Raw genomic sequence first — 24,726 nt, forward strand, 5'->3', positions numbered from 1 at the left:
TTTGATCCCGCGACCTTCTGCTTCGCAGCGCAACGCTAAAGCCACTAAGCATCCACGGCGGGTGAAAGTTTCATACTCGAAATTCTCTGAAATCCGCGCCGCGGCGCAGTTTACACAGTCAGATATGCCGCGGATCCGCCATGACGACAATGGGGCGATGACTGTTGAATCCATATAGTAATCCATATAATATCCATATAGTAACTGGTTGAATCACAATGCCAAAATGAGGACGTTAATGACCACGACGGCATGACGGCAACCCTGCGATGACGACGATGGAATGATGACTGCTCGAAAATAGCCATATCGTGACCACATATGGTGAGCTGACCACTAACCAGCACATGAGCGATTTCCACTAGCGCGCTTCGAACAACGATCCCCGATCACGTCCCAGTGTAGCATACAGCGGTAGTCGTAGTAGTATAGAAGGGCTTTACTACGGGCCTATCGGCGTAATCTCACTCTAGACGTATTTCTTAATCCATATGTCTTACGAGGAGCGGGAGAGAGAGCTGACCAGCTCTCGCCCTGAGGACCAGCTGCGACGACGGCAGCAAGATTCATCCGAGTCCTGGGCTGAGGAGATTGCCCGCTACGTGAAATTCCTGGGTTTCAATAAACGTTTATTCATGTTTCTTTATACATCACTTACATTCGCTAGCAGACGCACGAATTTCACGCATTCTGAACTAAACGAAACCATAGACCCGAAACCGAAAAACGCGGCGTGGGCGCTTTCACAGCGCCGTCTGCGTGTGCTCATGGCCCCACGCATGGATGATCCCACGTCCTTTTGGTAGTTCTACATTCTATGGTGGTAGTATAGCCCGTATGTACCAACCAGGGATACACGCTGTAGGTTTTACGGGTGGGCAGCAAAAAGCTACTTGGCAGAACTAAATTAAAATGAATAGCGATTTGGACTACGGCTCCACTGGCCATGTAATGCGGTTACATTTGGGGTAAAAAAATAAAAAAAGATAGCTCAAATGCTCAAAATGTGCAACGCGCATGCAAGAAGGTTATGAGCGTAGAAAGTGATAAACGAAAGCTGCAAAAGTTTGTGCAACTTTATAAGCGGGCCTGAAGAAGGTCCTTGGAAGTTCTGCGTGTTGACACGTCATTAATGATTTCGGCTGATACACATACTTTTACGATTGACGAGAATCAACATTACACAATAATGAATTATCGCTAAATTTAGTCATTTTTATTAAAAAAAATCATGAACTTTGAGTTTTCATTTTGTTAGATTTTTTTTTTGTCATTGCGTTTTTATTTGTAGTGTCTCTATCTAGGCGCATGTGTATTGCAGTCTGCGGCACGGTCCTCTGCGGTCCTGCAACACTGCATGCTGGGATAGGTTTAGGCGTTTTTTCGGTTTCTCGTGGCGTCTTAACTTGCGGTGGTCGGCTCGCCGCACATTTGAGATAAGAAAGGTGGGTCTGTTTTGCGTACAGCACTTGCACAGTTTTGTTAAGCAGTAACTAAACGTTGGCTGCAAGGCTTATGAAGGAGCCACATTCCGCCAATGAGTCTCCTGCAAGCTATAAACTTAAACAAAGGAAGCGGCATCTCTAAGCCTATCCGGCCGGTTAGCGCTGCTAGTGAATGTAGCCATATTGTTCTCTCAGCTAATTTACCGTACGTTTGAGCAACATTATAAGCGCAAAAGCGCGGTAATTAGTTGTGTACACACTGTGCAGAAGGCTTGCTGCTGAAATGTTAGAATTATGGCGCGCCGGCTTAAACATGGCGGCAGTGCCTGCCGCATTTACGACAGGCTCTCTTTTCCCTCGTGGGGTTTTCTAGTTGAAAAGGGAGTAGATAGCCATTTAACTGTATACGCGTTTTTCCCTCGTTTTCATATTTGACTTTTAAGGGCTTTTGCTTAGCAGGTGTCCTCTTTCTGCTTTAGTTGTGTAGCGTGCCTCAAGTTCACCGGCCCGAATTACATCGATAAGATTGCACGCCCTGAAATTTTACGCCTCTTCTGAAAGCAACGTAGCCGTTCCAAGAACTACGGTACGTTTCATGGTCGTTGCGTTGAACAGTGTGCTACGCCATAACGTCTGCGGTAGTCTTTAGTCTTGCGCATTCGAATTTCGATTGGCGCCGTAGCGCGCTCCCCTTTGTCGGGCCGAAAATCTCCACGACTGTCGTTGGTGTGGCGGATTAGCTACACTGCCGATTGTACCAGCGGTACGGTGACCAGCGTAGTTCGTAATTTGGTGCACGTCACTCAGTTAAGGTAGTGGCTTTCACTTGTTAATGGTCTCGTCCGTAGGCCTGAAGAGGGAAAAATAAAAATATTGAACGCAGCGCAGCCGTTCCTTAAAAGCCCCGCGCGAGACGCGATGTTCTAGCAGTATGGACACAATAAAAAAAAAAAAAGGAACTAGTGTTTTCGTAACTCCTTGCACGTACAAGCTTCTATCTTTACCTTTGCCCCCCCCCCCCCTCTCCCCCCTATTGACGTTCGCCAGACGAGCTACCCGTCGAACCGTGGTGTTTGGCCGAGCGAGCCTGGCGAGCAAGTGTGTGCATGGGCGCCGCTAACGTGTGTTTGTGTGGTCGCGTGTGTGTGTGGTATTCGCCAGGACAGCTCCAGTGGATGTCCTGTCAGCTTTTGCCGCCCCTCCCCACGCACGGCGTCTGCAGTCCAACGCAAAAATGTCCTCCCGGGATTCTCCGCAGATGGCACGCTACAGAGACACCTGCCCCATAGACTGCAAAGTGTACGTCGGTGAGTTGGGCAACAGTGGCACCAAGCATGAGTTGGAGGAGGCTTTTGGCTACTATGGGCCCCTGCGCAACGTTTGGGTAGCCCGAAGTCCGCCAGGCTTCGCGTTCGTCGAGTTTGAGGACCCCCGAGATGCACGGGACGCTGTGCGAGCACTTGATGGCAAGTGAGTACCGCGGAGCAGCGCACCGCACGTTCCATTTTCTTGTTAGTTATAGTCTGCCAACGCGTCCATTTGCTCTTCTGGTGTTGAAGGGGCACTAAAGATGAATAGTAAGTTAGCCTGTATTAGTTCACTATGCTTCTGAAATAGCGAGAAGATAACTTACCGTGAGAAAACGACTTGGTAGGCCAGGAAAGACAAGAAGATGAAAGATGAGGTGGCGACACCTGCACCAGTCTTCTGAACCCACGTACACTTGTGGCTTGTTTTCTGCTGCTTGCATTAGAGAAGGCTATGTCAAGCCCAACAGACCATTGAAATTATTCTAGAAGAGTTGATTGTTGGGCTAGTTGGTTTTTGATAATTGAAGTAGTAACTTAGCGTGATAAAAACGAAGACACAAGAAAGGTGGACGAAGACAAGGGCTTGTCTTTGTCCACCTTTCTTGTGTCTGGTTTTTGTTGTGCTAAGTTGCTACTTCAATTATTGAAACTATTGCCCTAGCTTTTCCATAACTTCATTGTAAAGCCACGTGCACACCTCTGGCTGGGTTACTGCTGGATGGGAGCTATTCTGATATCAATCCGCTTGACGATTGTCGATAAGTGCTTTCTTGCAGACTTGGAAGAGCAGCGCCTGGCGAGGCTTCATTTGTGACTAGAAGCAGTGGCTATATGTTGACCTTCACACTTTCAGTGGCCTCCTGAGATCTAGCAACATGCTGAATTAAGTCTTGCATGTCTCACTTTTGCAATGTCTGCGTGAATGTCTGCATTGTAACATTAGGGGGACTGACAACCAACTTTCATGGTTTCTAATTCATTTAATGCAGTGGAGAGCTTTCCGGTCAATGTGTTGAACCATGCAGTGGTAACAGGGAAGGCACCATGGAACATCTTTAATTTTTATCTGCAGTGAGGATGTAGTTCATTGGAAGCATGCTGGAAACAGTGATGGGCGAGTGCGATGGCACTTATACACCACCTTTGGTGGGAGGCACACAGGTGTGGTCATAGTTATGAAAAAGTACTAGTAATACTTGTTGCTGGGGTAGTTACTTCATACTGTATAAAGACAAGAACTATGCCCACGTGGTGCAAATCGAAGTGTTAAATTATTTCTGCAATAGTTACGTGGTTTCCTGTCCAGTAGATTTGGTTGTTAACGAGTCAAGGGTGTTTTTAGCCAAGCGAAGTTGAGTTCACTAAAGTGGAGCGATGCTTTTACACGTGATATGAGGTTCAGCGAGTTGCCACAGCCGTGCATGTGCTTTTCATTTCCTAAACATGTTGTCTCTGGAAAACCTGAGCGAGCTGGAACATAGGATTTTAGCCCGCATGCATGCTCAGAATCTCGTGCATGTACAGGAGCCGACAAAAGTGGTATACTCCACGCAGTCCACGCCAACGTTTTTAAATCTTTGGTTTGCAAGCTCCCACCGAGCCGCGTACGAGAAAGCGGCCCCCTTCCGTTTCCACTCACCATGCAGCGCTGCTGTCGCTGTCGGCCCGGAGAGCTCGCACTCGGCAGCGGCTGCGGCAGCCTTCTCCACCGGATCTCACCCGCTATAACGTCGCGAACGAACGCGCAGAATTCAAATTTGTTGGTTTTTTTTTTAGTTGTCACGTAGAAGCTGAATTCAGTCTCACGGTTAAAGAACTGTTTGGCCTGAGCAGTAAGGGTGAGATAAAGAGCAGGCTGAAGCAAGATCGTGAAAAACTGCGATAGTTTACTTGCTTCGCGCTTTATCTATTGCATCGCATTTGCAATGTTTATCCCGGATAGTTTAGTGCCTGTTGGCGTATCAATAGTTCTTGTGAATAGTTCACGAACCATAAAGGACGATTTAAAATAGCCATGTTCCGTTCTGTTTCTGGAACAGTCACGAAATTCCGTGCTCTGTTACCGACGTAAGGAGCACAGCACAAAGAGCAGGGTTTTTCACGTTCACTTTGAGCATTTATTTAAGTGCACACAAACACTGAATGCAGGCATACCTGGTACGAAACGCGGAAGGAATGCCTACAGAAGACGAGCTTTTTTATTTGCAATGGTGACTTTTTCTCTGTTTTCCAGCCGGCGATTCACATCTCTCGTGTAGAAGTGCATGCGTGTAACTATGACAAAATTCAGCACCTGGCATGTAAAAGAGGCCATTGCACATCCAAGCTGCGCAAGGTTTCTCAATTCCAACTCTTCTAACACCTCTCAAAACATATCCGCGAAAAGTGGGCCTTCTTTCAATGAAATTGAAACTGCTCTGTTTACGGTATTTGTAAACTCTAACATCTTTTTGGTAGGATGCTTTAGGCAGCCTTGCTTGAAGCTCCTGTACACCGTGAGGTGTAAGTGACTGACAACTGGCACTGGAGAGCTGATATCCTCTATGCAGGAAGGGCATGTTGTACTCTTGCTGAATTTACGCACCACATAGCCCGAAAAGTAGCAGGAGATGCTTTCATCAACTTCTCCCTTGGAGTAAATCTGGTCATTTCCACTTTGCTGGGGCAAGTCATTAGGTTCAGAGGTCAACTCAAGAATTCTGGACTCAGTCAGGTCATGCAGGTGTGCTTGCTTACACCGGTGTGCTTCTCTCGATTTCTTCAGTGCGTCTTGAACACCTACAAGCACAGCACTCAGTGCATTCTCCACACTTCCACCAAGACCGGTCTTTATAGGTCTGTACAGACTAAGCAGTTGGAATATTTGTGTGAAATTCACGGCTGTCAGATGTGACTCGTCGCCTCCAAATGAGCGCACCAATCCGAAGTGGCGCTGAAAAATATAAAAGGGACTGATAAGTTCTAATGAGCGCCATATTGCCTTAAAATAAAGAAGCGAAACTGCACTGATGGCCTCACCTCCAAAGGATCCTGATTGAGCTTGGCTGTCAGGACATAGTGGGCACCTTGGCCTAACAGGTATTGAACAATGTCAAGTACTGACAAAAGTGTTACCCGCAGCGATTCAGTAGTCAGCTGTGATGCAAAAAGTTGCAATCCCTTTTCGGCAGCATTTCTTTCGGTGGTGTCAAGCAGCTCCAAAAACTGTTCGATGATCTAGAAGTGATCAGAAAAAACGAGGAGATTATCAAATGTTTGGCAGGGACAGCAACTGAACTGAGGTGAATAGCGAAAATTTCCTTCCAAACTAACTTTGGTGGTATATTACCTGTATATCTTTGGAGTCGTGCCAAATGCCTTGTGAAGGCAACTTGACATTCAACACATCAAAGAGATCGTTGAGGGCTTTAGTGAATGCCTCGGTGCCTTCAGAGTTTTCCATGCCAGGTACCTTCCCTTCCCTGTATGTTCGAATTGCAATTGATGTTGATCTGCTGAAGAACTGTTAAAAACACGTCTGTTGAAATTTTCAACAAAGCAAACACGATTCATTCACTGACAAATGAACCGTACCTGGGTAGGGCGTTTCACGCTCATTTTACGAAGGTTATAAGGAGCCACATGTGCCCTGCTCAGCTTGGGCACAACTCGAAGTTTGTCTTTCTCAGTCTCATAAAGTGTGACATAGTGATTAAAGTTGATATTGTGATCACCTGCCTGGAAGGAAAAAGGACATTTGGTTGAAATACCATGTATGAACTTCTATAGGTGGCTCTTACCATTCCCTAAGTATGCTTCTTTAGGTGGTTTCTTATGCACTTGATGATGTGGGGGACATCACAGATGAAATAAATCTGCTGCGAAGGCTCCATGGGGTGTTCAATTCAATGCAGCGGCGGTGGCGATAGGGATGGACCGGGCCGGTCGGGCAAACAGTGTAGCGAGCGCCACCACGCGGCAGGAAAGAGAAAGGCGACACTCCACGCGCCGGAGCTTTCAAACTGAAAGATCTATAAACGTTCGTCCACGCAGCAGGAGCCGGAGTAGCGGCACACTGCATCACGACGCATCTACAGGCGGCATCTGGTATCGAGACACCCAATGGGTGCCCTTTATTATCGGCACACATGATCCCAGATGCTGCCTGCAGATGGCGTTGTGATGCAGTTTGCCATTGCTCCGGCTCCCTCTGCGTGGACTGCGTGGAGTATACCACTTTTGTCGGCGCCTGTACAACAGAAATCATGTACACTGTGCCATGCATTGAGGGATGCAAGTGCTGCTTGTTGACTTTTTTTTACGTGGTGATATGCATAGAATAAAGCGGAAAAGCCTAATAATATACTCTACTTGCAAACAATAACGACGTGGTAATTAATAACAGCCAACTTGCGTAATCTCTTATACTACATCCAAAGTACCAAAGCTTCACCACTAGTTTGCGCCACTTACTGGTTTTTAAGACTTGCTTTGCCAAAATTGTAATTACTTACGTGAACAGTGTGCATGATTATATCGCTCTAAATCTTGCTCATTTCATTTCCATAAAATCTTGCAGCACATTCTGGCCAGTTGTCAGTCCCTTTAAAGGGCCCCTCACCAGGCCCTATAGCAAATTTTGGTTATACGCTGGAAGTTTCGTGTCCTCTGTGGAGAGTTCTATTGCAAAAATGTTTCAAATCGGCTCATTAATAGCCGAGATAGCATTTCAGTGTTGCGAACCCATGATTTCAGAAGGCGAGCTACACTAATACTGAGGCAAACGCAAGCGGATCACAGAGCACGATCCCACACTGAAACACGGTAGAAAATGAGTTTCGGTGTCTGCGCGTGCAACTGCACGACGTGGGAACAAGCAGTCATGGAAGTACATCTCTCTTGCCGCAGTTCGAAGTAAAACAAACATGCAGACATTCAGTTTGTGTGTTTTATTTCTCTAAGCTTTAATTTGTCTATTCTAGCAACATATTATACAAACAGGTGTTGGCTTGAATAATTCTTGAAGTTGCGTGTCACCACGAGCGATGTCGCAACGCGAACATGTGCATGTAGGCAGACCAGCATGTGTACGTCATCCATCGGCTTGGAGCGCGGTGGCCACGAGGACAAGGGAAAATGGTGTTCGGTTGGAAATTTCTATCTTGCCATGGTGCGCAGCGACTTAATGCTTTGCAGACAAGATCGTTACAGGGCAATATATATGCTGTACTTCGCAGCTCAATATGGCCAGACCTGGTGAGGTGCCCTTTAAAAAGGTGACTTGCTGTAGTAGCATAACAGCAGCGGCCATAAAAAAATATTCCCCAGAGTAATCACTCCTTCAAGCAGTAGACATTTAAATCAGTTCTGGTTATTTCATTCTCTTCTGCAAAGTAACCTTATGTTGAATTCCAATGGCAGATCCGAGTGCTTGGCCGGATCACGAACGGAGTGTTTCATTCTGACTGAGATCACTCTCGTCAAATTTGCTAATGGAATGTGTGCGCTCCCTCGGGCAACTAGTACAGGGAAACAAAGCGCAAGGGCGCTAGACTAGATACAGGTGGATCGGGTAGGCCTCATCACCATCACCACTGCCATCTGGATCATCCTGGCATTTCGTGTTTTTCTTCTGTGTCTGAAGAATCATCACTGGACTTCAGAACTTAGTGTCTGAATGGGAGCTGTCACTATCCAGGAGCAGGAACAAAAATGCATACACGATGCAGTGCCATAGTGCCTGCATGCATGCAGTTTTATGTCATCTATAGCTGCCCGCGACCGGAAGTAGGCGACCATGATAGGAAGCAGAGGCCGGTGAAGAAAATAAGTTGCGCAGACTTCCGGTCAAATACTTTTGTTCAAATATTTTGTAGAGCGATGCGGAATCGGCTGGTCCCAATCTGCCATTGGAATAGGATTTCTCCATACAGAGCAGAAAAATTAATCTGGATCTTCCATTGGAATTCAACATTAGAAACACTGTAGGTGTTCCCTGCTGCTTCTGCTGTTCTGGCCAATCAGACTGCTCTTCTTGGGGAGTGGGAGCTTTTGTCGTTTTATAATGTGCCCACATGCGGCAAAATTAGGTTGTACTTAATGGCTGCTGCAGTAACTGTGGTGGTTTTTCAGGATGCTTTGCGGTCGCCGTGTGCGTGTAGAGTTGTCCACAGGGAAGTCCCGCAACTCTTACCGTGGCTCCTCACGCCCATTCCAACCAACTGACCGTTGCTACGACTGCGGCGAAAGGGGACACTATGCCAGAGATTGCAGAGTCTACTCGCGCAGGAATTCCTCGCGGTAAGTGGTGGTGCTTTTCTCGGATCACAAGCGCTTGACGTTCAATTTTCTTCTCATTACACTGGTAGAAAATTTAGTCAGGGCAGAGTATAGCAGCTGTAGTGCACTTTCCTGCAGGGAACGAAAATGTGTACAGTTTTCAAAGAGGCGAGCATTGACTTCATAATTCGCTTGTCCTCGTAGGGATGTTATATTGCAGTAGTTATGGGACACAGGGGCTAGTGGGCAGATAGATGTAGACAGGCTATTGGGACTTTGATTTGCTGCGGGGTTTTTGGGGTTTCTTTGCATTGAACAGGTGGCGTGTGTGTGTGTGTGTGTGTGTGTGAGTGCGTGCACGTGAGTCTGTGTGGCGAGTAATGCTGATGCCCCATGTTTTGTAGGCCTGAGCCTCGCCCCCGTTGTCATAAATGTCTGCGCACGAGAGGCTTCGGTTGAGTCAGCGGTGGTTGGCAGCGGCGCACGATGCCAGCACTCCCACCACAACCACTACTACTACTACTACAGCGCCAAAAAAGGGGGCAGCTAGAGAGATCACATGATGAGCGAGGCGGCCACTGCTGCAAGCGAACGGGGGCGGCAGCCAGCACTGCTACTCGGCTTCTTCCGCTCTGCTAGTCTGCTAAGAAAGAGCTTCCACTGCCACTGAGACTTGATGGGGGCAAACCGCTCCGCGGAACACACTACTACTACTACTGCGCACTTCCACTACTACTACTGAGAGGGTGTCGGGAAGAGATTTGCCACTAGCGGCAAGAGATTGCACTGTGCACCTCGGCGAGTGGGCAGAATGCGCGGCGGCTGCGTCTGCTGCTGCTGCTGCTGCTGCCAAAGGTGAGTGGCGTCCGAGGTTGGGGGCCCCGCCTCACGGGGCTACCCTGCACTTCCTAAGTGGCCCGATCTGAGAGCTATGCGGTGAATGAGCCCTCTTTCGTGTTTTTTGATGGCATAAGCCCTGTGGCTCCTTATTGCCAAAAGGCCTCAGGAGAGCGGCGCTTGTGACCCGTTCTGAGGAAACGAGCAGGAATGGGGAAGCGACGGGTGTTTTGAGTGGTTGTGGAAGGTGAAGGAAGGAGCGTTCCCCGGATGCGTGTGAGGATGAGCGTTTTAAAGGGGTGCCCCGAGCCCGTGGCATAAGTGAGCAGCATCTTGATGCTTGTGGGAAAGGCTGGAGTAGCTGGAATCGCGTTTCCTAGTCGGTGGAAAGGGTTCTTTGTGTGCTGAATGGCCGAGCACGAGGGCTCAAGCCTCGTGCAGACTGGGTGCCCATTGGAGAGGTCTGGGAAAACGGTAGCACAGTGATGCATGCTGCATTGCTCGGAAGGAACTGTGTGATACACCTAGGAGAGCATCCCAGTTGGTGAAGGGTTTTATTTGTGGCCAGTCTTTGCACCTTGCTTCTTTCATGTGCCGTGAGCAGACTGGCTACAGCACGTGGTGGCCGTAAATTTAAAGCTGGGCAGAATAATTTTGGTTAGTCAAGTTAGTAATTCTACAGTTGTAAGATCTATGCATATGCGTTTTTTGTGTGTAGTGGAAAAGGGCCTGTTAAATTAGTGCTGTGCAGCTTTGATGAAATTAAGATAGACATACCATTTTTACCCGTTTCTAACATGCCCTCAGTTGTAATGCCAACCATTGTTGTGGCCAGAAGTGCAATTTTTTTTATTGTATCGAGCACCCCAGTTTTCCTGCTTCAAGATATAATGCAGGTTCGTGCTAACCTAGAAAAAGAAAACAGATTGTATCTATGCCTTAGTAGACCAAGCACTGCTCATTGTTGCTGTCAAAGGACTTGCGAACTGCACAGAAGCCTCTTTTGTGCTGCCTGCAGCTTTCTAGCTGCCACATGTTTAAATGCCTTGCAGACCATAACAGCCTAAATACAGTATCCAGAATATACTATATAGCCTGACAAATTTATGGAATGGGCACAAAGCTGCTGTTTCTACAGCTGCAGCAACGTGTGGATTGGATAAAAAAATACTTGATGCCAAGGAGGAAATCTTGTCACTATTGTAGTTTTTGTTACATACTCTAACCATTCTTAGTAAATTTTTCAGGAAAAAAGGTGCGTGGTAAAATAGAGTAAATGCGGTGCTTGTACAACTCTGCTTTTTTGCATAACATGTTTTGTAGCCTGGGTTCCTGTTGCAACAGTTGAACATCTGAGTTCACTTAGCTCCGTGGAGTGCCAGCTTTCTGTTTTAGAATTTTCTTTGTCTCTCCCTTTATGCACTTTGTTGGACTTTTGGATTTAAGGCTTTGCTGTGTTTCTTTGTCACAGCATCATTGCTACAATTGTAAGTTAATTGTTTCTCAGTTTTATAATTTGGCATGAGCTTTGTCACGTTACTGCCAGTTACGAAATGGAAGTAAACTTGGAATAGCCTTTAAAAATTTTTAATGGTGGTGGTGCCTGCTAAGGCTTATTTCAATCAGGTCAAATCTGTTATGCTAGTCTGATTCTGTATGGCACCCCAATTGCCATGTCTTAAGAATTCTGTTGTCAGTCTGTTACATGCCAAATTTTAGCCTGCTGTAGGTGATTCACTTCAGGTGAACGTCTTGCATGATTTGTGAGCCCTTCTGTCTATATTGATTTCTTTGTTTCCTTTTATTTTTGTCTCTCCGTTCATATCCTGCATGTTGTACACCTGTTGACCATTTCAAAATTGTCATGTGCACTTGAGTCATGGGAGTGGGGTGCAGAAGAAAGGGGAGGATTTTTGGTGCAGCACAAGGCACGTTGTTGTCATTGGGTTGGAGCTGTGGCAGGGGAAGGCCCAGTGGTGGCCGTTTGTTGGCTGCAGTGACAGGTTGTGGTCTCGGGGTCGTCATTCGCGCAGCCGTAGCCGATCAAGGTCCAGGAGCCGGTCATTCAGTCCCCGCCGCGGAGGTGGTGGTGGTGGTGGTGGTGGCCGGTCCCGCTCGCTGAGCCGGTCGCCGCGGAGGTCCCCGCCTGCTGGATCACGAAGCCGCTCACGCAGCCGGTGAGTGGCACAACCCCCTCCCACGGCCACTGCAGGTAACTGCACACCGAGACACGGTCTCTCTCTCTTGTCCCCCCCACTGCCCCTGCCTGCTTCTTGTCATCCACGACTGCTGCTGCTGCACGTGCATGGCACCTCTGCTTGGTCGGTGTCGGGAGCAAGCTAGTGAGCTTGTCGCCACTGTTCAGTAGGAACAGTGTGTAGGTCGGGTTCCTGTGGAAAGCTGTGGGCTGTGTACAGACGTGGGGTGCACACAACTCTAGGTCCTTGTGGTGTTAGATAAATTTTAATTCAACTTGGAAATGTCAACCAAAGGCCGACCTAAATATATAAAAGGAATTTGCAGAAAGCATCCAATCACACCCCCCCCCCCCTTTGTTATTCTTGCGATATTAAGAGAGGATGTCAGTTTCCTTTTCTAATGAGTCTCTTGAAAATTTCACTAAGCTTACTCCACTTATAAGGTAGCTGTTTATAGTGCAAAATTGGCTGTAATGCGGCCTTTCTCGACTCTCGTTTAACCTCCCATAGAACTCCATATGTACGCATACTGCTTATAGCACAGCCGTGCGAGATGTGGTAGTTTTTAATATGACTTTGCAGTAATTCCCACAAATGCGGTAGCGAGTGCACTTCTTAGTGAGGTGAAAGGTGGAAAGAGTAACAAGGGTGATGTTGAGAAGGGAGAGACACAGGAATAAATGAACAAGGAATGGAAAAAATACTGCAGGGGCGGTGCAGGCATGTGGTGGTTTTCTTGGGAACGGAGGAGCCTTTGCTCGGCCGCTCATCGGTGCACACTTTGCACTGAAGGCCGCTTGAGTTTCTGTGCAGCCGTTGTGAAATCCAGATACGCGTGTGCGACTTTCATTGCTGTCAGTTTAAGCGGTGTTCTGCAAATGTAGTTTGGAGCTTTTCTGCTTTATATCCACATGTGAGCTTTCACCATTCCTGCCTGTAAGATCACATACACGAACTTGGTAGGGGTTTGCAGTAGTTGCCACAGTTGATCGCTTGAGAAACCAAACTCTACTTCACGCTGCTGTCAGTTCAGCCCATGTGCATCTTCACTTGTGCAATCTCTTTAAGCAATTGTCTATGGGTACGAACCTATTCAGCGCGAGCTTCCTGCAGCGGTGTGCTGCCAGACCAGGTTAGAGCTAGCCCTAACCAGTTCGCCAGATCAGGAATCGACGATCAGTGTTGCGGTGTGATACTGAGCCAGCAAAGCATGTTGCAGTGATGCTGTGGCACTTCGAAAGTGGAGGAACCACTCTAATGACATAAGTTAAGGGCACAGGTGGCATGGGCAACACCCAAATGGTGGCAACTTGGTTTGTGTTTGCCATTGTTTCAGGCATCACGTGCACGCTGATCAGTCTGAGAAATCAAACGAGACACTGCACGGTCTCCTAAATTTTGGTCACCGTTATACATTGGTTCTGTGGAGTAGTGGCAGTGCTGCGGTGAATTTCCCCTTATTGAGTCATACTTTGTCACTTTTTTTTTACTTTGTTTCATGCAAAGACAGCAGGTCCCCAGACATTAACCTTTGGACATTTGTAAATTAAACGTGCAACCATCCTTGTCACATGGTTTGATTCTTGGATATGCACAGCTGCTTGGTCTGGCTGGTTTGCACACGCGCAGCCTTTAGAAAGTGCTGTTTTGGTTATAGTGCAGATACTTGCAACTCCAGCGACTTACGCTATAAGCAGTCTATGCTATAGCTTTTTTTGACCAACTATCACTTCCTCTGCTGTTGGTACTGTGCGCTTCTATATGCGAAAAAGAATTCCTCACTCAAAGCTTCCAATTAAAAATTAACAGCCTCGGAGCACCTGACAGGCCTCGGTGCTATTTTGTATCGTGCCATTAGTGGCTCTTGGCCAACTCTGCTGTGACTGTGGCCAGGGCAACTACTGCTGGAATTGATGCTTACGGCAGGCACATGTGACCACTGTAAGGCAAATCGGATGCCACTTCTCTAACAAGCTGGGATGGTTTGGCCATGCAATGGAAGGCGACCGTGTTGACGCGAAGCTACCACACTCGCCAAGACACACTCTTAGGAGTGCGATACACTATGCATCGCAGAAAAGGGGGACAAGGTCTCCATTCAAGATGTTCTCAAAATAGGAAACAGTGTTTAAGGGGGGACGTGGCAATGAAAACTTTTTATTTATTGGAATAAATTGGTGAAATATGGCATGCAGGTGTGATTTGTTATGCTGATATCATAACTGACATTAGTTTTGTGCTACCTACCTATTATACTTTTCGAGTTGCAACAATTGACAGCCTCTAATGGTCATCCCCAGATTAATAAATTAATTACACGTAAGTGTGCCAAGGTTTTCACATCCGCATGTTCACAAAGGCCCATTTTGTGCAATAAAGCTATTGGTTTATTCTTTAAATGCCGAAATGAGCATAAAAATATTTAAAATTTTTCTATGCATATTGTCTAACAACGTTTGCAAAATACTCATTATAAACTTTTTGTAAGGTGCAGTTACATAGACATCTTTATTGCACTCGCCAATGTTTGAGAATCTAAATGCAAAAGACAAGTCTTGTTTTCGTTCATTGTGAAATGGCACTGGGACAACTGAAAGTAACTGCACAAAAAATCAAAGCTGAGAAAACGTAGCTCAGTTTCATTTGTTGTAAACGGTTTAATCTTTACTTTGAGCACCTAATACCCGTCAGGATTAGCTGCCACGATCGTCAGTCGCGTTAATCAGAATGTGCAGGTCACGGCTGCACTAATGTGTGTGTGAGGTTCGTTAGCAATTCAAATCTACAACAGCCAATAGGAGTGTGCCCTGTGCCCCACGTGACTACGGTGCCCAGTCGTAATGCCGCCTTTGCCTTTTTTTCGCTTGCATTTGTTGGCTTATTTTTTAATAGAAAAACATGTCGCTCTTGCTATCTTTAGCTCAGATTTCTCCTCTTTACGGTGATACCAAGATGGCAGTGGTGCGGCGGGGCCTTCCGAAGCCCTATTTTTTCGCAATTTTTGATGACGGCACTCTAGGAAAGTGCTGTTTTCTCAATCTCTATTGCATATTCTGTTCCATTTCACCAAGGGGTTAATAAAAGTCAGTGGATTGCGAAAAATAAATCTGAAAATGGAAATTTTGACTATTTGACCACTTCAATTGCCGCGCCCCCCCTTAAGTTTTCTCATGAGTGAAGCTCATAAGCATTCCTATTCTTCTAGCTGTGAGTCTGTAATGTTGTTAAATAATCATAAAGGTTATTCTATATTTCACCAAATTTTAGTATCTTTGGTTTCAATTTGTATTCTTGAAATTCTGAGGTTGGCCAGTCTGGTGGTTTGTTTAGAACAAACCACGTGGGGTGTCTGTTACAAGAATGTACACTGTGTTACGTCGTCGTGGCCATTTGCACAATGAAGCTGGACCATCTGGAGGGGGGCTGCATCAATTTTTTTCAATGACGAGTCTTGCACAAATTTGGTGACGGGCTTATTGGCTTGTTCTTGGCAGTGCTGAAAGCAGATGAACATGGCACTGTGCGAAACCTTTGTCTGTGACCTCCGTTCAACCCTTGCATTCACTGGATGAACTGCTAGCTTGTGCTTTTCTCGTGCTAATTGTGCCTCATGCCTGCTGCTTAGCTTGCTTGTCACTCTGTGTATATCTTTTTGTTTGACGTGCAATGCTCTGGAGTTGTGCTTTAAGTCCGTTTATATCTCCTTCACACAGCCATTGGTCGGCGTTAAAATATCTAGTGGGTACAGTAGCGTTCTATGTGAGCTGCAACATGGTACCCTCGGTTGAAGAGGCTCCACGACTGCGCAGTGGTGTCGACGTATGAAAAACTCGGTTGAATAAATACCAGTAATTGGAACTGTGGTAATTGCTAAAATTTTTGCATGTCGCCGCCGCTGTGCAGTCTTCGGGTGTCTTTGACGATGGGCACAGGGTTGGAGCTCATATTGATTATGATTGTACAGTGGAATGTGTTTTTAAGCTGCATTTATTTATTTGATCTTTGCACTTAGCGTTCTGCCTACCCTATGTATAACGAAATCTCGATATGAACTTCAGGGGACTTCAGCAAACTGTTCGTTATTCTGAAAGGTCGTTACAGTGAAAGTCCTAAAATTAACCATTTTGCCCATCAACTGATTAGTTGTCACCCTGTAAGCTATCTCTGAAAACGTCTGTGTTGGCTCTTGGGCTGCACTGTTGCTGTTTTCGATAAATTAGCCACGCGCCACCCCACCGTAGCAAGGTACCGTAAAAACCGGACTATAGGTCGGACCGGAATATAGGTCGACCCCCCAACTAACCAATCGTAAAAATGAAAAAAATATTTTTCAATGGCAAAAGTACTGAAAGACACCCTTACCTTGAAACAAATGCGACTCAGCCGGTTGCACAATGGTGACAGTATTTATTTAAATGCTGCTCGCATGTGCACCTGGCTAAGTTTTTAACAGCATCGCGCGACCATCGACCCGCGTGCTTGTCAGCACCTTATTAATGGCTCTAAGCGGTGAAACAAACGAGATACGCGCATGTGTACACATGCGCTTACTTTCGCTATTTCGCCGCTCCGTGCCGTGATAAGGTGCTGACAAACACGCGGGTCGATGGTCGCGCGATGCTGTTAAAAATTGGCCGGGTGTGCAGTACACAGAAGGACAAAAGTGCGCAAGCGCTACTCCGCATCGGAGTCGTCCGAACTAGAGTCCGATGTCGAGTGCTTCTCGCTGCCCACGTCCCATAGAGCATCGTCCTCTGTGCCGTCCAGCGCGTTGCTTATACAGCATTTTCTGAAAGACTTGCGCACCATCTCTTAGGGGAGAGATTTCCACGCCGACGACATCCAGCCACAAACAGTCGCAAGCGGTGGACGTCGCAGGCGGCCGGTGGGGGTAGTCGGGTTATCGCCCAGCATCCATTCATTATAGAGTTCGCGCACTCTATCTTTAAACGGCTTATTGAGCACAACGTCTAGTGGCTGCAGCACAGATGTCAGTCCACCAGGGATGACCACGAGGTCCGTCTTGCCGTCGCACAGGGCCCGCTTTACGTTGGCTGTGAGGTGGCCTCGAAATGAGTCCAGAACGAGCATGTTCGCGCGCTCGAAGAGAGCACCAGGTCGCCGCTTCCAGACGAGCCGGACCCACTCCAGCATCAACGATTCGTTCATAAAACCGTTTTCATTTACCCGGACGATGACGTCGCGTGGGAATTCCTCTTTCGGCAATGTTTTTCTTTTAAAAATGATGAAAGGGGGCAGCTTCTTCCCATCAGCTGTACATGCGAGCATCACAGTGAACCGCGAGTGCTCGTTGCCCGTTGTTAGAAGCTTGATTTGATTGGCTCCTTTCTCGGAAACAGTCCGGCTTGAGGGCATATCGAACCACACTGGCGTTTCGTCGGCGTTTCCCATCTGTCCGATCATGTAGTCGCGTTGCTGCCGAAGCGCAATTACATATCGCTGAAACTCGATTAGCTTGTCCTCGAATTCTTCGGGCAGTTTCTGGCACACAGAAGTACGGCGACGTAGTGCAAAGCCCTTCCTCTTCATGAAACGCCGCACCCAGGATGGCGAGCCCTTGAATTGCGCCCTCGTCAGTCCAGAGGCGCGCGCGATCTCGATCGCTTTAAAACGGATGGATTCAGCAGTCACAGGCAGCGATCTTGCACGAAGCTCCCGGATGAAATCCGCAACCTTGTTTTCCAGTTCTGGATACGCTGCAGTCCGCCCACGAAATGAAGTTTTCTTTTGGTTGCTGCAAGCAACCAAAAGCTGCTTCTGCTTCCGCCAGTAGCGAATGCTTTTTTCCGACACTCCAAATTCGCGCTGTGCCGCCAGGTTGCCGTTAGCTTCCGCGTACTCGATCGCCTTTTTTTTTTGAAGGAGACGTTAAATTGCCGTCGGCTTCCGCTCATTTTTAAACAAAATGAAACAATGCAAACGCAAAATGACGGTGCTACAACGTCGCCACGCCACGCCGCTGCTGATGGCGATGGCGGCTGTTTACTTCATCCGCCCATTGTTGCAGGACTTCCGTAGTTTTTCCGCCAATGTCCGGTATATAGGTCGAGGGTCGACTTTTCGCGACGGTTTCTTGAAAAAAAGTTCGACCTATATTCCGGTTTTTACGGTATATGCTGTGGCACACGGAGGATAGATGCCCACACCGAGAGACACTGACAAGAAGCTCCACGTCACCTATAAAGTGTACCATTTCTTTTTCACTTCCCTTGCCGTGCACACCACAGCTGTCTCAACGGTCTTGCTTAACTCTTTCCTTACCGCAGAAAACTGCCGTTTTTGCTATGTGTCTACATATCTTTTTTTTCTTGGGAAAATTTTGTTGTACAATGGGTTGTTGTACATGAAAATGTAGCTGATTGTTTTGCCTTTCCAATGTAATAAAGTACAAAGTAATCACTGCGACATTTTTTTATATTTTATCTCTGAAAGCTGAAGAAAAGTAAGGAAAACATACATGCGAAGACGCAAAATTGACACTACACTTCACCACACATAGAAGAAAAAAAAAAAACTGGAATATACAAATGATTGTCCGTGAACTCAGGTACACTTTCTGAAAATCTGAGCACTCTAGGTAAAAAAGCATATTTTCAAGCGACCTTTGAACTCGGCGCCCATGACGCATGTGCCAATCGGTGAAACAGTTACGTGGAGTCTTAAAACAAAGGTGCGCTTCACAGGTGCTGTAAAAAACATTTGTCTTCACTTCTTTCTTGGTTTTCTCATAGCACTGCTTACAGTTCCTTCGGTTGTCAACCTTCTCAGGCTTGTGGCGAACCCAGCCGGGTGGCAGATAAGAGATGCTGGCCGGTTGATCATCATCAAGATTCAAAATTTGCTTGATGAGCATCTCTCGGAAAGAAAGCTGGTCAAAGCGGGCACTCAGACATAGCTCAGCAATATCGGGGTGCCCTTTCCGATGCTCTTGAAATAGAATAAAACTATTTACACAAGCAATATCTATGCAGTGGAAAAAAGTGTTTTCCACCAGCGCACACATTTACGAAGCACATTGTACGTTCCATCAGATTTGTCAACGCCCTGCATACCTGCATTGTACTCATGTACCAACAAGGGCTTTCTTATGGTCCTCCTGCTCCACTTGTTGCCCAATTTTGTGCGTCTTTTTGCAGGCACATGTTCATTGGCTGTATGAATGGTGCTCATAAGACTTTTACAGCCTTACGGTCCTTCCACTGAAGAAACAAGAAGTTTCCTTCCCTGATCCAACGAATGTCTCCACGTTCAGCTTTCTTTTCCCATTTTGAATCTTTCAGATCACCAGGGAAGCCTCGATGATCTTTTCTCGTTGTTCCACATGCCAGCCTTTTGCACTGAAGGAGTTATTCGAAAAGGTGCTTCAAAGTATAAAAATTGTCCATGTAAATTTTGTATCCCTGTCCTAAATATTTATCACAGTTTACCCACTACATCAAAAGCCAATCCATGTGGTCCCGGTGTCTCCCGCTTGCCCGTGTAAACGAAGAACTGTAAGGTGTATCCAGTTTCTGACTCGGCTAAAACCCACAATTTGTAGCCCCACTTCGTCACCTTGTCCCGAATATATTGCCTGATTCCCGAGCTTGCTTTAGATTTCACCATCCTTTCATCGACTGAAATGGCTTCCTGTGGCTAAAAAAATCATGCCAATGCCTCGTTGATCTCTCGTAGTAGTGGGAGTACCTTCCGCAGTTTGCCAGCTGAAGCAGCACTGTCATCCTCAGTGTCCGAGACATGCAAAAAAGCAAGCAGGGAGAAAAAACGCTTCCTGCTCATGATCTTCCCTGAGAGTAGACCACCGTAGATTGCTCTGGTGTTCCAATACAAGTGGAGTCTAGGAAGTTGCACGATGCCCATGTATATCAACAGCGCAATCAAGCGCAACATGTCAGGGGGTGTGACCTCTAGCCAGGAGCCATCCGGCTGAGCATAGCTGGGCTTCTCAAAAATCTTCATCCACGCAAACTTGTTCGTGTGTGTACAGAAAGTGGAAACCATGTCAGCGGTAAAAAGCATCACGAACATGTCCAGTGCACCGAAAAACCTCCGCGTCTCACTCCGGCGTGTCACGTCCATGTGTATTCCAGGTGTGCGATTCAGTGAGAACCTGACTAGGCACTGCGTGTTTGGCAAAATATCACCTCCATATGTAGGCAGGATATGTAAAGGACCAGGCAGGATTCCGTAAAGGCTACTCAACAATAGACCATATTCACACTATCAATCAAGTGATAGAGAAATGTGCAGAATATAACCAACCGTTATATATAGCTTTCATTGATTACGAGAAAGCGTTTGATTCAGTCGAAACCTCAGCAGTCATGGAGGCATTACGGAATCAGGGTGTAGATGAGCCATATGTAAAGATACTGGAAGATATCTATAGCGGCTCCACAGCCACCGTAGTCCTCCACAAAGAAAGCAACAAAATCCCTATAAAGAAAGGCGTCAGACAGGGAGATACGATCTCTCCAATGCTATTCACAGCGTGTTTAGAGGAGGTATTCAGAGACCTGGATTGGGAAGAATTGGGGATAAGAGTAAATGGAGAATACCTTAGTAACTTGCGCTTCGTTGATGATATTGCCTTGCTTAGTAACTCAGGGGACCAACTGCAAGGCATGCTCACTGACCTGGAGAGGCAAAGCAGAAGGGTGGGTCTAAAAATTAATCTGCAGAAAACTAAAGTAATGTTTAACAGTCTCTGAAGAGAACAGCAGTTTACGATAGGTAGCGAGGCACTGGAAGTGGTAAGGGAATACATCTACTTAGGACAGGTAGTGACTGCTGATCCGGATCATGAGAGTGAAATAATCAGAAGAATAAGAATGGGCTGGGGTGCGTTTGGCAGGCATTCTCAGATCATGAACAGCAGGTTGCCATTATCCCTCAAGGGAAAAGTGTATAACAGCTGTACTCATTTACGGGGCAGAAACCTGGAGACTTACGAAAAGGGTTGTACTTAAATTGAGGACGACGCAACTAGCTATGGAAAGAAGAATGATAGGTGTAACGTTGAAGAATAAGAAAAGAGCAGATTGGGTGAGGCAACAAACGCGGGTAAACGACATCTTAGTTGAAATCAAGAAAAAGAAATGGGCATGGGCCGGACATGTAATGAGGAGGGAAGATAACCGATGGTCACTAAGGGTTACGGACTGGATTCCAAGGGAAGGGATGCGTAGCAGGGGGCGGCAGAAAGTTAGGTGGGCGGATGACATTAAGACGTTTGCAGGGACAACATGGCCACAATTAGTACATGACCGGGGTAGTTGGAGAAGTATGGGAGAGGCCTTTGCCCTGCAGTGGGCGTAACCAGGCTGATGATGATGATGATGATGATGTAGTTGACACCCTAAAAAAAAACGTAAACAGGTGTCGTCATTTACAAAGCACGTACATCGTATAACAACACTGACATCTGAAACTATGCTTACCTTGCCACGCTAGTTGAAGGTCTGGGCTGCGTAGAAAAATCATCACTGTCGGAGTCAAAATCCGATGATCCAAAGTCCTCTACGGACTCCTCACTACTGCTCATATCAATATTAGCATCAGAAGCAGCGGAATCACTTTGAGAAGACTTCTTTTTCAGCGGCGCGCGACGCGTTTTCGGCAGCACGTTGCGAAAACTCCGCGCTACCTTTTCCGCTGCTTTTTTTTTCTCGCAGGAGCCTTCGCGCTAAAACGCAAAAAAAAAAGAAACATATAGAAAGTGCGCAGTAGTTCTTCTATTACTGGCCAGATGGCGCCACACGTCCGTAAGCGCGGAGTTTTATTTTTGGCAGGGCATTCAAAACCATCAATCCAGTGATCGATGCTCTATGGTGCGGTAAGGAAAGAGTTAAGGCGGACAGCTCGAACTATTCCAAAGTGCAAGCATGTGTAAACAACACTGTCCGGAAAGTGTGACCGTGTGGCAACCCTGCTAGGACGGAGGTTACATTTCTCGGCGCATATCTGTTACGACCGCAATTGCCGTGCCAAAATAGATGACTTAACGTCAGCCCCACGTGACTTGCTTCTCTACCACTCTTTTGTGAAACAGCCAGGGTTGATCTCGCATGAGGCACCATGCTGTAAATAGGAGGTGCCACTGATTTCTTCGATTTTCTTGGTTTTGAAAGCCGTTCTCACTGTACATGACCAACCCATTATAACTGAAGCCACATCTCTGTCTAGCTCGACTTAATGTTTGATTTTATAGCCCCTTTAACCTGACAAAGGCAGAACACCATTCCGCATTAAGGAACATTAAAACCACTCGTTCATGTTTATTTCTGGCTGTAGAGAGTATATTGGTACGAAAGAAATAGTGAAATAAGAGTAAAAGTAAATAGCATAGTAATTACTTTATTAACTAGTCTGCTGAACTATCCACAACTGAAAACTCCCTCCAGCATTAAAAAACAAAAAAATAGAAAAGAAAACGCTAGTATAAGCTTCACATTGGGTTTCCAGCATCTATCCTTGAATAATCGAAATTCGTGTATCTACTGTGTTTATGGCGAAGCTAGCTGTTAGCGTGAAGTAACCAAAGTTTGGAAGTAAACCTACATAATCCGCAAATTATGGTGTCCTTGCCTGTTTTGTGAGCCTGGCCAGGTAGTTAGAATATTGTAACCATGTTATTTGGTCAAATCTGATTGTGCATCCCTTCCGGTTTATAGCTTGCCAGTAAGTTTGGCCTGGTATGATAAATTTGCAAACAACTACAAATTTTTCTTTGCACCTGACCATACAGTGTTGGTGATTGCCAGGGATATTGTGTAGTCTAGGAAAATTTAGAATTGAAAATCATGACATAGTGTACACCTTGGCACAAATGTAAGGGTGCCCATAAGGTAGGAATGCCAAGACCACTGTCACTGTGCAGCAGTTTGTTACCAAACTGCAACCACATTTGCCAACTACTAACTGCATTTGCTCTTATCAGAGGGCTTGTACCATGTTTCAGTATGTATGCAAAATTGCATCTGCCATTGGAGCCAACAGAAATACTCGATGTGATCGACAATTGAGATGCATAGCAGACATGGGGCATCACAGAAAGTTACTTCTTGACTTCAATTTATAGACATTTCTAAAAAGAGGCTCTTCAAGAAGTCTAAAAATGGGGTGGTAGAAACATGCTGACATGTGTGTTATGGTGGTAGTTTACCCAAGTTACACTAAATTGAACTGCATAAATGTGATTACGATAAGATTAAAAGGAATGGAGCCAAGCATTAGTAATATCAGATTTAGGAAATGTGGCCAGGCCCTGTGTTGGAAACTTGGAACATTACTAAGATTTCTTAGCTTCTCAACTGTGATCTTCTAAAGTATGGTATTTTTTTTTCATTTGTCAGTCCTTTAATATATGCTGACTGATAAAATGCTAATTGATTGTTCGGGTTAATGAACTGGGCAAGCAGAAATTAAGTTTGCTAGAATTACAGCAATAGTAAAACAAGAATACATCCTGCGTTCATTGTTTTACATGCTTTGATAAATACTTGGAATTAATCATCCATTGTGTCACTTTGTACACTCGAACCCTAAATGCCACATTGTATGGTGAAAATGTGATGCTATCTTCGCCATGTACCAAACCGTTTCCTTTTGTTTACATGTTGACCAGGTCGCCTATTGCCAAGAGGGGCCGCAGTGGATCCAAGTCACCGAGCCGCAGGGACTCTCGCAATGGAAACCTTGACTGAACAGATGCACGCACGCATCCTTAAACGCAGGTGCTGGCAGCAGCAAACCTCATCAATCCTGCATTCATCACCCCTAAAAAAAGCTTGCATCAGCATTCTCCCAAATCCACATTGCAAACATTTCACGTGTGTCCTCCTTGGCTTGGCTCTAAGCGTAGCTCTTTTCATTCATTTGTTCCTGTGAAGACATGTTCATTCTCTTAGGCCAATTTATTTCCGCAAGACGTTCTGTGGGGAGGAAAAGGCACAGGGTAGGCACTTGTCTCTATTAAGGACATTCCAAGTGAAAACCCGCAATCAGTTGAGCTGCCCACAAACATCTTGCCGCAGAACATTTAACTACCACCATACGTTTCCTTCTCTGTGAAAAATAAAAATAAAATGTGCTGTCATCACCCCTAATGTGTCTGAAATCACTGATTTGTAAAGTTGCACGGAGCTGCTGGTTTCCAAGCGCCTGGTGGCGCCTGTCAAGTGCAAGTGTTGCGGAAACAAATTTGGTGAAATGCATTTGTGGTAAGTGCTCTAGAAGCCCTGCCGGGGGGGGGGGGGGGGGGTAGGCTGCAGTGAAGCCGAAATCTCGCAATACACTTACGGCAGTGCTTGCAGTAGCCAGTACGTGGGTTATAGTGGTCCAGCAGACTAGAATTTGGTCGCCTGCTTTATTGAAGCTGTCGGTGGAACACAGCGGACCTAGCTGGATCAAGTGCCGAGCTTTGCGTCCTACGCTGGCAACCTCCCTAGAGGGTACGGGAACTGGCTTGTCGCTGCGTAAAACATTGGCAACAAAGGCTCAAAAAGTCAAGCGGCCCACAAGTCCTGGCGGCCTCGTCAGCCCGCTGGACGACGCGATGGTCTGGGTCCGAGCAGAGCAGCCTCCCAATCCTTGGTATTTGAAATTGCGAGCCCTCGTGGTAAGGCGGGGGGGAGGGGAGATGCCGGGCAGCTCGCA

At 46.4% G+C, this 24,726-nt stretch overlaps 1 protein-coding gene across 6 annotated transcripts; it reads left to right on the forward strand.

The window, feature by feature from the left end:
- Nucleotides 1–188: 188 nt before the first annotated feature.
- On the forward strand, nucleotides 189–24,176 carry LOC142579678 (serine/arginine-rich splicing factor 7-like). Of its 6 annotated transcripts, XM_075690124.1 has the most exons (6): nucleotides 1,338–1,445; nucleotides 1,925–2,031; nucleotides 2,704–2,915; nucleotides 8,867–9,034; nucleotides 11,884–12,027; nucleotides 23,696–24,176. In XM_075690124.1, exons 3-6 carry the CDS (start codon nucleotides 2,704–2,706, stop codon nucleotides 23,772–23,774), a joined length of 603 nt encoding a protein of 200 aa, XP_075546239.1. In that variant the 5' UTR covers nucleotides 1,338–1,445; nucleotides 1,925–2,031; the 3' UTR covers nucleotides 23,775–24,176. The 6 variants fall into 6 exon arrangements, with proteins under 6 accessions (XP_075546237.1, XP_075546240.1, XP_075546235.1 ...); XM_075690122.1 differs by lacking the exons at nucleotides 1,338–1,445; nucleotides 1,925–2,031 and adding an exon at nucleotides 189–324; XM_075690125.1 differs by lacking the exon at nucleotides 1,925–2,031 and having other exon boundaries at nucleotides 1,290–1,445; nucleotides 2,607–2,915; nucleotides 11,884–12,062.
- Nucleotides 24,177–24,726: the final 550 nt, after the last annotated feature.

The sequence above is a fragment of the Dermacentor variabilis genome, chromosome 4, assembly GCF_050947875.1.
Source record: "Dermacentor variabilis isolate Ectoservices chromosome 4, ASM5094787v1, whole genome shotgun sequence".
NCBI lineage: Eukaryota > Metazoa > Arthropoda > Arachnida > Ixodida > Ixodidae > Dermacentor > Dermacentor variabilis.

Coding starts and splice junctions, on each gene's coding strand:
- LOC142579678 (XM_075690120.1), top strand. CDS start 2,680: ATGTCCTCCCGGGATTCTCCGCAGATGGCACGCTACAGAGACACCTGC. Junction 2,916..8,866: donor GTGCGAGCACTTGATGGCAA/GTGAGTACCGCG, acceptor GTGGTTTTTCAG/GATGCTTTGCGGTCGCCGTG. Junction 9,035..11,883: donor TCGCGCAGGAATTCCTCGCG/GTAAGTGGTGGT, acceptor TCATTCGCGCAG/CCGTAGCCGATCAAGGTCCA.